Source organism: Carassius gibelio, chromosome B7 (genome assembly GCF_023724105.1).
Source record: "Carassius gibelio isolate Cgi1373 ecotype wild population from Czech Republic chromosome B7, carGib1.2-hapl.c, whole genome shotgun sequence".
Classification (NCBI taxonomy): domain Eukaryota; kingdom Metazoa; phylum Chordata; class Actinopteri; order Cypriniformes; family Cyprinidae; genus Carassius; species Carassius gibelio.
In genome coordinates, this window is record NC_068402.1 from 16829407 (window position 1) to 16842745 (window position 13339).

General features: G+C 37.5%; 1 protein-coding gene across 1 annotated transcript; it reads left to right on the forward strand.

Annotated features, from left to right (window-relative positions):
* Positions 1-4743: 4743 nt before the first annotated feature.
* Positions 4744-11445, forward strand: LOC127961103 (tubulin polymerization-promoting protein family member 3-like). Its single transcript, XM_052560045.1, has 4 exons — positions 4744-4925; positions 8900-9097; positions 9317-9470; positions 10584-11445. Exons 2-4 carry the CDS (start codon positions 8910-8912, stop codon positions 10773-10775), a joined length of 534 nt encoding a protein of 177 aa, XP_052416005.1. The 5' UTR covers positions 4744-4925; positions 8900-8909; the 3' UTR covers positions 10776-11445.
* The last annotated feature ends 1894 nt before the right edge of the window (positions 11446-13339 follow it).

The following is a 13339-nucleotide window of genomic DNA, read 5'->3' on the forward strand; positions in this document are numbered from 1 at the left end:
CCGTGGTATGTAGTCTAACTTTCTCATTGGAAGTCTCAGTGCTGACATCTGTAATGTAATCTGGTCAAGTGAGTGATGAAAGATCATTTAATTAGATCACTGTTTGGAATGGCAACACTCCGATGTTTCTTTAGGGAGCTTTTTAAAGTACACGTTAACATAAACACTCAAAATATTTGCTTACCCACAATGTATTTGCTGAACCTAGGAAACAGTGCATGTGACTTAACTGGACTACCAAGAAGAGGATAAATGCTATCTATCTATCTATCTATCTATCTATCTATCTATCTATCTATCTATCTATCTATCTATCACGATACGCATTGTGATGGAGAGGAAACGAAGCAGTGTGAAGGCGAAGGGCATTCATATTTAATGTATTTATCAATCCATACATCAAACATACAGGCAGGAACTCACACGGTGTACCTTCTTTTAATAAATTAGAAAAAGATACAACAGGGTTAGTATAGAAAATAAAAAGCAAAGCATTTGCATCAGGTGTGTTTTGCATTTTTAATTGTTTTAAATAATTTATGAAGCCACCTTCAATCTGTATCGCATAAAAACATATTAATTATTATATTGCAATCCTGTCTATCTATTTCAACTGAACAATTACTGTCAACAACAGACGTTGCATCCATCGATTCTGTCATGTTTCTCATTGACACGCCCAGTGTTCGAGCTATACCGTGTCCTCTGGGGTGCCAGGTAACTTTTCAGACAGAAGAAGGTTTTTTGCATCCCTACAAGAGATGCACCTCAAGCTTCAATCTTTAACAAACAGCCATGTATATCGGTTCTTACAGTCTCTCCACTGCTGGCTGTTCCAGTTTACCGGGAATGAGGACTCGGAGCAAGAGGGGTTAGGATAGTGAACGGTGTAGCAGTCGATTCTGTTCCCTTTACGCAAACATACTACAATTCTTGCGTAGTTGCCGAGTTACTATACGTACGATCAGAACTAGCGTGCGCAAGAAGCATGACTGGATGTACGGCAAGTCAAATAGTTAAAAGTACCGTCCTAAATCCTAAACTTGAAAATAAATTTAAGGCGAGAGGTTTTTCAACTTGAAATGTAAAAACATAAGACAAAAATAACGGAACAACTGCAAGATGAATAAGAAAATAGAGTGTGAGAATCATTTTACTATGTTGTAGTGTAGCAAGAAATGTGTCGCTTTTTGCTTTCCTTACATCCAGGTGTGTTCGGTGTGTTTGAATGCGGGAGTGTTGCCAAATCCGCGGAATTTAGGCTAGTACTTTGGGAAAATGTTTGATTAACTATATGGTTGGGTTTATTACACGAAACAGACATTTCGAGGGGAACAGAATCGACTGCTACACCGGCCTCTGACGAGCTATTACCATCTACAGCCAGAGATAACTTTTCTTCAGCTTCTTGGTTGTCACAGTGGGCGCACGGCCGGAGGTCTAATAAGTGTTTGCAGCAAGTGAATCAGTCGTGCTATTATAATGTCATCACTACACAATTTCTTAATAAAACCAAAATTAATTAAACTGCCTTGTTTTCTTTTTACCATTGCTATGATGCTATAACTGCAGAATGAATTAAGGACTTTGCGCGTGATAAATGGCCTACAACGTTTATTTTTTATCTACGAATATATGACGTACTAACGGGGAATTTGCAGCGCAGCGCCCCCACACATTGATGCTCATTACAAGAATAGCATGTATAGTAATCTTTATTGAAGTAAATTAGGTTTTAATCGCCGTCATGCATGATTGAATAATATTTTGCTATTTTACACTTAATAATCCATCATGATCACATTGCACAACTGAAATTGCACTTCAAAATATTCATTTTGTCCATATTTTTTGGGACCCCCCAAAATTTCACATTTCTCGTCTAGTTCGCACTATGGACATGCCCCCAACTCGGAAACTCTGAGTTTAAAGAAAATTCGGAGTTTCCCACTCGTAATTACAACTTTTTGGTGGCATTCATGTGCGTTTAATTCGTAAATGTTATGTATCCAACATGTCTTGAACACACCATTAAATACACATGGAATTTAGTGACACACCTGGGATTAATGAGGCAATGGCGAACCAGGGGACTCAGTAGGACATGGTGGACCAGGGAACTTTGGGCGCCATTGTGAAGCAGGCATTTCAGGGGGCATGGCGGATCAGAAAGTTCAGGAGGCTTTGGTGGATCAGGAGACTCGTGGAGGTTGTGGCAGAGCAGCCTCCGATACTGCAGCCCCCGCCCCAGCCTCTACGACTGGAGCCCTATTACCCCAATCCCATAATAATAATAGTTAACAAGTAGGAGAGAATTATGGCATCTTGGCTGAAACAGGGTCAAGAGGGTGATCTGTAGTCACGGGCACCGGAGGGTGCTTTCAAAGAACAGGCTCTGGAGAATGCTTTCAGGGAGCGGGCTCTGGAGGGCACTTTCGAATAGCGGGCTCTGGTGGACATTCTGGAGGAGCGGTGCTGGTAAGCACTGGGGGCTCAGGAGATGAATCAGAGCTGGACAGGACCAGCGGGGACGACGGAGATGACGGAGAGCTGGACTGGACCAGCGGTGATGAAGGAGATGAGGGAGAGCTTTCTGGAGCAGATTCTGGGGTGAGAATAGGAGCAGAGAACTCTGATGGTAGTGCCATGTCCATGGGCACCTTTATTTATAAATAAATCTAGCATATTTATCGAGATTACTGTATTATATTATAAAAATATAACAGCCTTGTGCAGCAATGAGATGCCAGGTCTTCAAAAACACATTGGCAGTGCTGTGGAAGATGAATGTAGAGCTGTTCAAACAAAATTTCTCTTAAGAATCTGAATGTAAAGCTAATCATAAAGCAAAACAGTAAATCTTTTAGCCCCATGATTTAGCAAATGAACAAAAGTGCTCTTTGTATGTGTAATGAGTTAATGTCAGCATTTGGCAAACAGTTTTCGAAGGGCAATTTGATCAGTCTGATGAACCGTAATAGAAATGACAAGACATATGCTCCAACACAATTCTGTGTACATGAGCCTGAATTGTTAAGTTATTTTAAACTGTTGTTATACACTCACCTAAAGGATTATTAGGAACACCTGTTCAATTTCTCATTAATGCAATTTTCTAATCAACCAATCACATGGCAGTTGCTTCAATGCATTTAGGGGTGTGGTCCTGGTCAAGACAATCTCCTGAACTCTAAACTGAATGTCAGAATGGGAAAGAAAGGTGATTTAAGCAATTTTGAGCATGGCATGGTTGTTGGTGCCAGATGGGCTGGTCTGAGTATTTCACAATCTGCTCAGTTACTGGGTAAGTTAGGGTTAGCAAAGGGGGGTCGAAAAGGGGGTCTAACACAGTATTAGTATGGTGTTTCTAATAATCTTTTAGGTGAGTGTATGCTATTGGTATAAAATGTAACATGCTCCACACATTTGTCATGCATTATTTTTTTTTATTTTTTTTGTTGATTGATGGTTCAAACATATTGCACTGGTACAAACTGTTTAAAAGGCTCATATGTATATTTTGTTCCTGCATGTTGTATCACTCATAAAAAAAAAACGAATCCCATATAACAAAAAAAGAAAGAAGTGTGAAACATAAATAACAATAAAAAGCATCTCCTAGTGAAATCAGATCACATTTGGCTCCAGGCTGTTGCTGAATTGTAATTCTGGTTTTATATGTCCTGTTTTTAGGACAACAAGAGGAAAGAGACCGACTGTGAGGGCAACCATGGAAAATATGAACTCCGTGGATGAAGGAGTGGTGCCAAACGAGAAAAAGACAGAAAGAGCAGAGAAAGAATGATCGAAAAAGATCTGTCTGGCCATCTTCAAAATGGCCCTCTGTGATTTTCATCTGTGCCTAAGAGAAAATATATGGAAAGGGTAATCAAGAGTTAATTATTGTAAATTATTGAAGCTTTATTGGAGACTGAACATGACTGTTTCCCAGATGAGCATTGCTAATCATTAAAAGATATATGAATGCATAATGCTTCTATTGACCAGTAAGAATCAAGCATACCAGAGCGTTAAAGGTGGCATGCAATGAAAATTCAACTATTGCCTAAATGAAAATGCATTCTTATGCATATTTTGCATGAATACATTTCATTTTTTGTGAAACAATTCTCTGGTGATTTATGTCAGGTTTCTCCATTCATTTAGTTTGCTTTTACCTAGCCTCTACAATCGACAAAAAGCTTGCAACAATCAATGAATAGAACCAAGCCTCCACCTTTATTTATATGCAGTATAAATTACAGTATTCCTCAATGTCCTAAAAATGGAGGTTTTTCATATTTGGCTTGAGAACTTCTCAGGACAAATCTGGTTTCAAAGTGTAGCTAAGTATAGACACACACACATCGGCAGTATTGGATGAGCATTTTCACAAGCACACACTAAAACATTTATGTAGTGCTGGATGAATTGCATTATTGCTCTCTTCTAACGCATTCACATCAATGAATAAGAAGTATTTACATTCAAAAACAGAATGCCAAAACAGAAGATAAACACAAATAAAATACAAATACCCCACCCAGGATAGAGTTTAAGTCTTTTTCTGGCTTATGTTGCTATGCTCAAGCCTCTAGTTCAGCCCAACTGATAAATGACCCCGGTCACTATAACTTGAGTAGGATCTTTTTCTTTCTCTCTCTCTTTCACACACACACACACACACACACACACACTCTCCCTCTCTCTCTTTTATTGCCATCCCTTGATGTTAAACAGGACGTCTCCATGGATACAGGAATAAACAGATGATAACAAGCCCTCAGCCTTTAAAGCCCATTTCAGAAGGGAGTAACGAGAGAGAGAGAGAGTGAGAGAGAGAGAGAGAACGGGACAGAAGTTGTGCAGACCAAGGAGCGTGTGTGCGTGTGTGGATTGCCACCAGCTGGAAGTCAGTAGCAAAGGTAAGAGCGATTTCACTGACACAAATGTGAGATAATGTCTTCATATACAAATGCACATGCATGCACGCATGCACTCATCTTATTAGCTACTGTATATGCATGCACACATAACGTCATAGACCCATAATACACCATGCATCAGCAGCTCTGGTTTGCATATTGAAACATGCTATATATAAATATTACTACACAGTAAAGTGTGAATTCAGTGCATAAATTGACACAACAAAGTGGCATAATTACATGATTTTGCACCAATGTTGAATGTAGTATCCATTATTACTTTTTTATTGTTGGTATTTTTCTCTCATTCTGGTCATAAATATAAAACACAAAAGTCAAAATGGGTAGAAAAGAAAGTTTTAATTGCAAAAAAAATAAATAAATAAATATATATATATATATATATATATATATATATATATATATATATATATATATATATATATATATAAATATTTATATACACGCACAAATACAAAATAATAATAAATAATAATTTTAAATCAGACAGTAGTAACATGTTCTAAATGCAACATCTGCACTGCGTCTGACTAAGGGCCATCAAGTGCCAAAAGATGAAATCATGTTCACTTTGGATAAATACAACTGCCACTGACTAAAATGATTTAGATTGCAATTATACATAAGCTAAATATACTGGATGATGTTTTCCCAACGGCACATTGGCACATAAGGATGCTATTCATTATATTCTTGTTATGAATGTTGAACAAAACACTGCTGACATCACCAGATTAATTATAGAGCTGCTGTCTGTCTAATCAGAAAGTAAACCCCATTAGGTTGTCCATAAAATATATAACTTTTTATGCTTTGTGATTATCATATATTAAAATATATCGTATATGCTTCATTATAAAATACAGAGTAAGGGTACAGAAAAATTTTTTGTGGGGATTACAGGTATCCCGAGGGCAGGACCACAAATAAGGTTTAGCTATAAAACACTGGGGCTGAAACATATGATTATAATCTGCTCATAAAGTCTTCAGGACATGATGTGTCTAGTGTTTGTTTTTGTGTTTTGTCTGGATGGGTGGGTACTTGTGTCTCTGTTTCCGTCTTTAATACAATGGTTTCCATGGACACCTCCACAAAGTCCTGTCCTGAGCGAGGGGATCTCTTGGGAGGTGGGCAGTGTGTGTTTATGTGGACGGCTGCCTTTGCATGTGTGTTAGAAGGGTGAGGCTCATGCTCACAATGATGTCTTTATTCGGCCGCCTGTGTGAGAATAACCTCAGCAGCAGCTCGCACATGATCCCTCACACACTGTTTTAGGGAAATACACAGCACACACATGCAACATGTTAAGCCTGACGACTTATAAAATGAGATTATTTCAATGGTTCAGTGACGGAGGAACTGTTTGACAAACCAGTGATTATTACAACATGGTGCATCAATGTTTGGATTCATTCTCTTTAAAAAATAACTTGTCTTTTTTTTGCATTCAGCAAGAACACATTAAATTCATCAAATGTGACAGAAAAAAAAATATTTATTATAATAATGCTAAATATTTCTATTTCAAATAAAAGCTGTTCATTTGAACTTAACATTCATCAAAGAATCATGAAAAATGTAGCAGCACAAAAACACCAAGCGGCACTGTTTTCAACCTTGATTATAATAAGAAACATTTCTTGAGCAGCAAATCAGCATATTAGAATGATTTCCGACATTGACGTCTGGAGTAATGGTTGCTTAATATTGAGCTTTGCCATTACAGGAATAAGTTACATTTTCAAAAATCTGAATATAGAAAATAGTTATTTTAAACTTTAAAAATATTTAAAACAATATAACTCTTTTTACTGTATTTGTGATCAAATAAATGCAGCCTTGGTGAGTGTAAGAGACTGTTTGATGCAACACTCGAGCTCAGAGGAGACTACAGATGGCTGAAGGAGCTGGAGTTGAAGCCAGGGCAAGCCCACCCACTGCTGCTGTACACTCATCACCTCTCTCTCCATGAGCCATCGGCTGCCAAACTTCTGACATCCATCTGAAACATTCCACAATAACTCCAAGACACATCAGACCATACACACACCTACTCTCGCCTCCATCAACAATGACTGGACTGTGCAGCCACACCAAGAAATCTAGAATCGGCCTCACTTCTGAAATTCTACGTTCTCCAAATACATCCACAGATTCAATGAGCTTTGAATTAATGCAGTTGCAAGTACAGAGACAATGCTTTGTTGTATTTTCCATCAACAATCTCATACTTGTTATTTTATACCTATCATATTAGCGTGATTGAGGCTGGAATGGGTATTAGCAAATTTCTGATTCAAATTGATACTCTCTACTGTCCCTTTTCTCACTATAGTATTGATACGAAAGAATAATAAAGACAGTTAAAGGCTGGAATACACTTCTCAGCATTTGAAATTGGAACAGATTTAAAATGTTAGGCACCCTACACTTGCCAGTTTTGTAAATGTTTACAGAGGAAAATTGGGCATCATACACAATGTTCTAAAATTGGCTCAGAATATCAAATATGTATTATATCTTCCAACTGGATGGGATCATAATGCTAATCATAATCATAGTGCTGAAAAACATAGTGGCCATCAAACAGTAAATGATTTTCAATGAAATCTATTAAGTCCAACTGTTGTTTACAGCAAGAACACTGTCCACTATATATAGATAACTATAATACTAACTAAGTTTTGTCAGTTATGTCCTCTGTTGCTTTAGTTTTTTTAAAGTCTGATGGATTCTGGTGGCAGTGGCTGTTTTTATGAAAATGGTATTGTCATTATAGTGAAGTGACATTCAGCCAAGTATGGTGACCCATACTCAGAATTTGTGCTCTGCATTTAACCCATCCGAAATGCACACACACAGAGCAGTGAACACAAACACACACACTGTGAGCACACACCCGGAGCAGTGGGCAGCCATTTATGCTGCGGCGCCCGGGGAGCAGTTGGGGGTTCGATGCCTTGCTCAAGGGCACCTAAGTCGTGGTATTGAAGGTGGAGAGAGAACTGTACATGCACTCCCCCCACCCACAATTCCGTCCGGCCCGAGACTAGAACCCACAACCCTTCGATTGGGAGTCCAACCCTCTAACCATTAGGCCACGACTTCCCCAATTTTTCCCCTTCTTTATTGTTATGGTTGTAGTGTGAACTTCCCTATTCTCAAATTATTATTATTTTAAACTTTATATTTAAAGTTAATAAGAAATTTTCATAGCGACAGCACTGCAACAGTGTGTATGATTTGTTATATCTTAGAAGCTAAGCTTGCTGAAAAGACAGTAGAACTACTGAGGAGGGAAAGAGGCCTTCTGAAAATGTTTAGGAAATGTGTTTTTGTCTGTTGAGCAGTGCTCTGAAGTGAATAATTAGAAGTCTGCTGAGTGCTGATAATCACCTCATTAGCTCAGTCCTTACAGCCCTTAAATTTTAAACCAGGCTCTGCTGTTCCACACACACTGAATGTGTTACTTTTGGCTGGTTCTTTAATTTGTATTTTATTCATTCAGGCCATTCAAAACGTAATGGAAAACAGGGTGACCTGCTGAAGAAGTTTTTCAAAATGCTACAATAAGAAGACCATTTAGTGAAATATTTCTAAGTCAAAATCACAGGACAATTTGGATAATTCAGTTCAGTCAGAACAGCTAATTCAGAGCGTAAGGTGCTTTGTTGTCTGGGCTCAACTTTATCTGTACAGCCTGAGGCTGTAGACGTTATTTGTGTATACTGTATAATACACATCTGAGATTCCTTTTAGATAAAAATGCAGTGTAATCTTTCTTTTCTGAGTGAAACACAGTATTCTGTCTTCTCTTTCATCATTAAGGCTTCAGTAATGCCAGTAGATCATGCCACTATTGCAGATGTCTTATTTGGTCAGTTAATACACCTCTTTTTCTTGAGAAATAGTTCCATTAGGTCATCGTTTTACTATTTGTTTGGCAGAATAACCAACATGGCAGAAAGTACAGAAATGGATGAGCTTCTGAGAGCCTTTAAGAAGTTTGCTGTTCATGGTGACACCAAAGCCACTGGAAAAGAGATGAATGGGAAAAACTGGGCTAAACTGTGCAAAGATTGCAAAGTTATTGACAGCAAGAATGTCACCGGCACTGATGTAGATATTGTCTTCACAAAAGTCAAGTGAGTTTTTCAGCATTTTTTGTTGTTGTTGTTGTTGTTGTTATATAGTTATTATATATATATTACTTTTTTGTGCATGCAAAATAAACCACATAAAACATAAAAACATGTAAATATTAAAATATTAACAACATTTTCATAGATTAAGTATAAAACATAACTGTACAGTACTGGCAATGTCAATGATATTAAAAAGGATATGTTTATCATATTATTTAGAGCGAAGACATCTCGGGTCATAACATATGAGGAGTTCCAGAAAGCTCTAGAAGAACTGGCCCCAAAGAGATTCAAAAATCAAAGCAAAGAAGAGGCACTGCAGTCTATATATAAGCTAATCGAGGGAAAAGAACCCACCAACGTTGGTGTTACGGTAAGTCAACCATTTGAAAACAATCATTTGAGGCATTTCTGCATGAATGTATGTTGATATAAACAAATGTGACTATACTGTGCAAGATAGCAAATCAATATTGGAATTTATATATATATATATATATATATATATATATATATATATATATATATATATATATATATATATATATATATATATATATATATATATATAAATTATTGATCAGTAAATACATTTTCAATGTTTCACATTTCTATTTCAAATAATATATGCTGTTCTTTCAAACTTTCAATTCATCCGAGAATCCCTGAAAATAATCATGGTTTCACTGTACCGTGGTTTCACAAAGATACTAATCAGCACTGACAATAATAATTAATCTCTCTTGAGCACCGAATCAGCATATTAGAATGATTTCTGGAGGTCATGTGACACTGATGACTGGATGCTTAAATAAAATTCAGCTTAAATAAACAGTTTTAATTATTTTACAATAATAGTGATTTTTAAATCAAATAAGAGCACTAGGACTTGAATAATCCTAAAGAAAAAAAAAGCAAGAAGACAGAAAGGTTATTTGTTTGACATTTGAATGACATCATGCATCAACTTCTTGCATATAATATCTAGCCAAATAATATCTTAGATGTGACAGAATTATGGGAGGGTATTGCTTGAATATTTAAAATGTTGCTCATAAAGCTCCTTCAACACTGCAAAGTTTGGCTGTCTCCTGTATCTACCACATAATTCAGTTCATCTGTAGATGCATGCACTTTTTTATGAACTCATTTGGATGTGTCAAATAAAAGCGGCACCTAAAATGAATAGTGTTGGTAGACCTCCAGAAGAAAGATTGAGAACCGCTAACAAGCTACTACATCATTCCTCAGTCGGTTCAGCACTAGAGGGCAGTAACAAATCAAACAACAATAAATCAAACCTGGCAACTAGTTAAGCTCAAAAGGAGTTGCAAGAATATGTGATGTCTATGTGGAATTCATTCAATGCCAGAAAGGCTCTGCTTAGGCAGGCTGAAACAGCCTTGTGCAGATCAACATATATGTTATATAATATTATATTATATATTTCACTCATTTGTATGTTATATTTGTTTAACCATTCTAGAAAGTGGCAAAAACTGGGGCTGTGGATCGGTTAACTGACACAACTAAATATACAGGCTCCCACAAGGAGCGCTTTGATGACAGCGGGAAAGGCAAAGGAAAAGGTGGGCGGGAGGAGATTGTGGAGCACACAGGTTATGTAGGTGCCTACAAGAATGCTGGGACTTATGACGAGAAGACAAAGGAGAAGTAAGGCCCCACTGTCTCCACGTCAGCAAGCTCTGAGCTTCATCTTCATCAGCACTTAGGTCTGGACCAAAGCCAAACTTGAACTTTAACCTGTAAAATCACACAGCCACTATGCAGTGTAACACAGGATGTGTTGTAAATGTCTGTCTTTAAGGATTAAAAAACAGTACTACAGTCGGTTTTCATGAGAAAGTTGACAGAAGGGTAAGAGAAGACTGGTCTCAATCCTTTCATGCAGATACCAGTCCCTGCTATATGTAGGATTTCAGGTGAAAATCTCAAAAGAGGACGCATAAAGACAGCTCTTTGGTTGGGAAAACAGATAAGTAGTGTATTTGTTTCAGTTTTTATGTTGCTGTTTAATAGCTAGGAGCATCTAAACATCACAGTGCTTCAGAGAGGGACAAGTGGAACACAGGGAACCCTTTAAGAGAATTATTTCCTCCAACATGTGTAGATAGATTCACTAATGGATTCGCTGTCAATAAAATGTAACAACTTTCATTACTAAGACTTAAATGTCATTCTCCAAAGGATAATGTTAAACCAGCTTTATGTGTGTGTTAGCTATACTCTTCTGTTATTATTACCAAAAATACATTGTTATATCTTTAAGTTAGCTTACTGTGTTACTGAAACTGGAAACTGCCTTTGTATAAACTATTACTAAATAACTTTTGATGTGTAAGTTTTTTTTTATGGTTTATTGTGTCTGTAATTACTAGCTACTATGCATTACTATAACTACTAGTTTCAAAATAAAGATGGAATAGATTATTGCTTCACATTCTACAGCGTGATTAAAAACATCCATCATGCTAATATTCTGTAAACTAGGGTCTTTCAACTAGGGGTCCATGAATTGAGGAATCATGAAGGCTGTTTTGAAATGATATGCCAAGCAAAATAATTTTACATTGTTAAAAAAATTATACTTGAGATCTCTGGCTTTGTAAAGGTTGAAACCTTTTTTTTTTTTTGCTTTATGCAGCACGCATAAAATGAAGTTCTTTACACCTGCCTGTGCTTCCTCTCATAAACCTAACAAAAATGTGCCACTGTAGCCACAGTAACCACCAAAAATACAGTAGTAAAGCTGTGGTTAAATAACACCAGACCTAATAACAAAGTCAAAACGCATATCCAGCATTACACACCGGTCCATTCGTCCGGAGTCTAGCCTGAGGGACAGACGCCGGTCCCTCTGTTGCCATGGCAGCCGCGCCAGACACAAACACAACAGCGGCACCTGGCTCCGGCAGCCTCCCCCTGCCCTCTCACTGTTTGTAACCAAACACACTCGTTCATGGCAACGTTTGTTTGGTTCATCTCCTTGGAAGCGTTTAATCAAAAACATCTCGCTCCATTCCAGCTCGAGCCTTTGTTGCTCCTGTCACATGTTGATGAATGGCATCGCACAGCAGCGTCGCAATCGCCTTCAAAGCCGAGCTCAGAGCTCGCAGCGCGCTGTAATCAAGCGGCTGATTAATTGGCTGTTAACATGAGCGCTGTTGATGCAGTGTGCCGCACATGCAGGCGGATGACTTGATTGCCGAGTGCCTCTTGTCTTGAGGGAGGTACGAGACACGATTATGTAATGGTAAATGACTATATATACACATGGCTATATAAGAAGTCATTGTTGTGGCTGGTTTACATATTTTATTTCTAATGTAAGGTGTGTGTGCAGTTTAAATAACGTTACAGCTTTGTTATTTCGTCTGCTATGTCTGATTTGGTTCTTCCTCTAAAACGCTTGAGAACTAATTAGATTTCCTCCGGACGTCAACAAAGTAACCCATTGGAACGACGAAAGACGTAACGTTACTGAGTGCACTGTGTGAAGTAGGCTAGGCTATTTTTTTAAGTTAACTTCCCTTTAATTTTGGAACCAACCCATCAGTTCAATATTTCGCACGCTCATATATGCCATATTTTTCAGATTAGCCTATATATTTATATTTGTTTATGTATGCGAATAGCCCTTCTAATTTAACGTGCTAATTCTTGTAAACGCATGGAGGCAAATATGAGTCAGCGTCATGTCTGACCTCACGTTTGTTACACGAGCTCTGAATAATAGGACTATGCGACAGTTAGTAATTACCAAGTTGCTGAAATGATAATCGTATAATCTAAAAGCCTACTGATGCTTTTGTGTCGTTTCACATATTACTGTATTTAGAGGTTATATAACAGTTAGCAAGTAGGCTAACAATATGTTGAAATGATTAGGACATGTCATTAGGCTTGCTACTGTAGAAAAATGCTCAAAAATGAAAAATAAAGACATACAGGATCCAAGTAGAGGTTATTTAATAAGACAACTTTCAATGAATCCACAGGAATCCTTCATGCATGAGAAGTCCCTTGATGAGACTAATTGTTGACTCGTTGGTACCACCTTGTGGCGCTTTGTAGAACGTTTCTCTGAATTATTTATTCATTCATTCAGTTAACCCCACATGGTTGGCTCCATTTTTTTTCTGAAGAGACCAATTTATCTGGTGTTCAAAAGTTAGGGGGCATATATGTCTAAAATATTCTTACACGCACAAAAAAACTTCT

Coding starts and splice junctions, on each gene's coding strand:
- LOC127961103 (XM_052560045.1), top strand. CDS start 8,910: ATGGCAGAAAGTACAGAAATGGATGAGCTTCTGAGAGCCTTTAAGAAG. Junction 9,098..9,316: donor ATTGTCTTCACAAAAGTCAA/GTGAGTTTTTCA, acceptor CATATTATTTAG/AGCGAAGACATCTCGGGTCA. Junction 9,471..10,583: donor CCACCAACGTTGGTGTTACG/GTAAGTCAACCA, acceptor TAACCATTCTAG/AAAGTGGCAAAAACTGGGGC.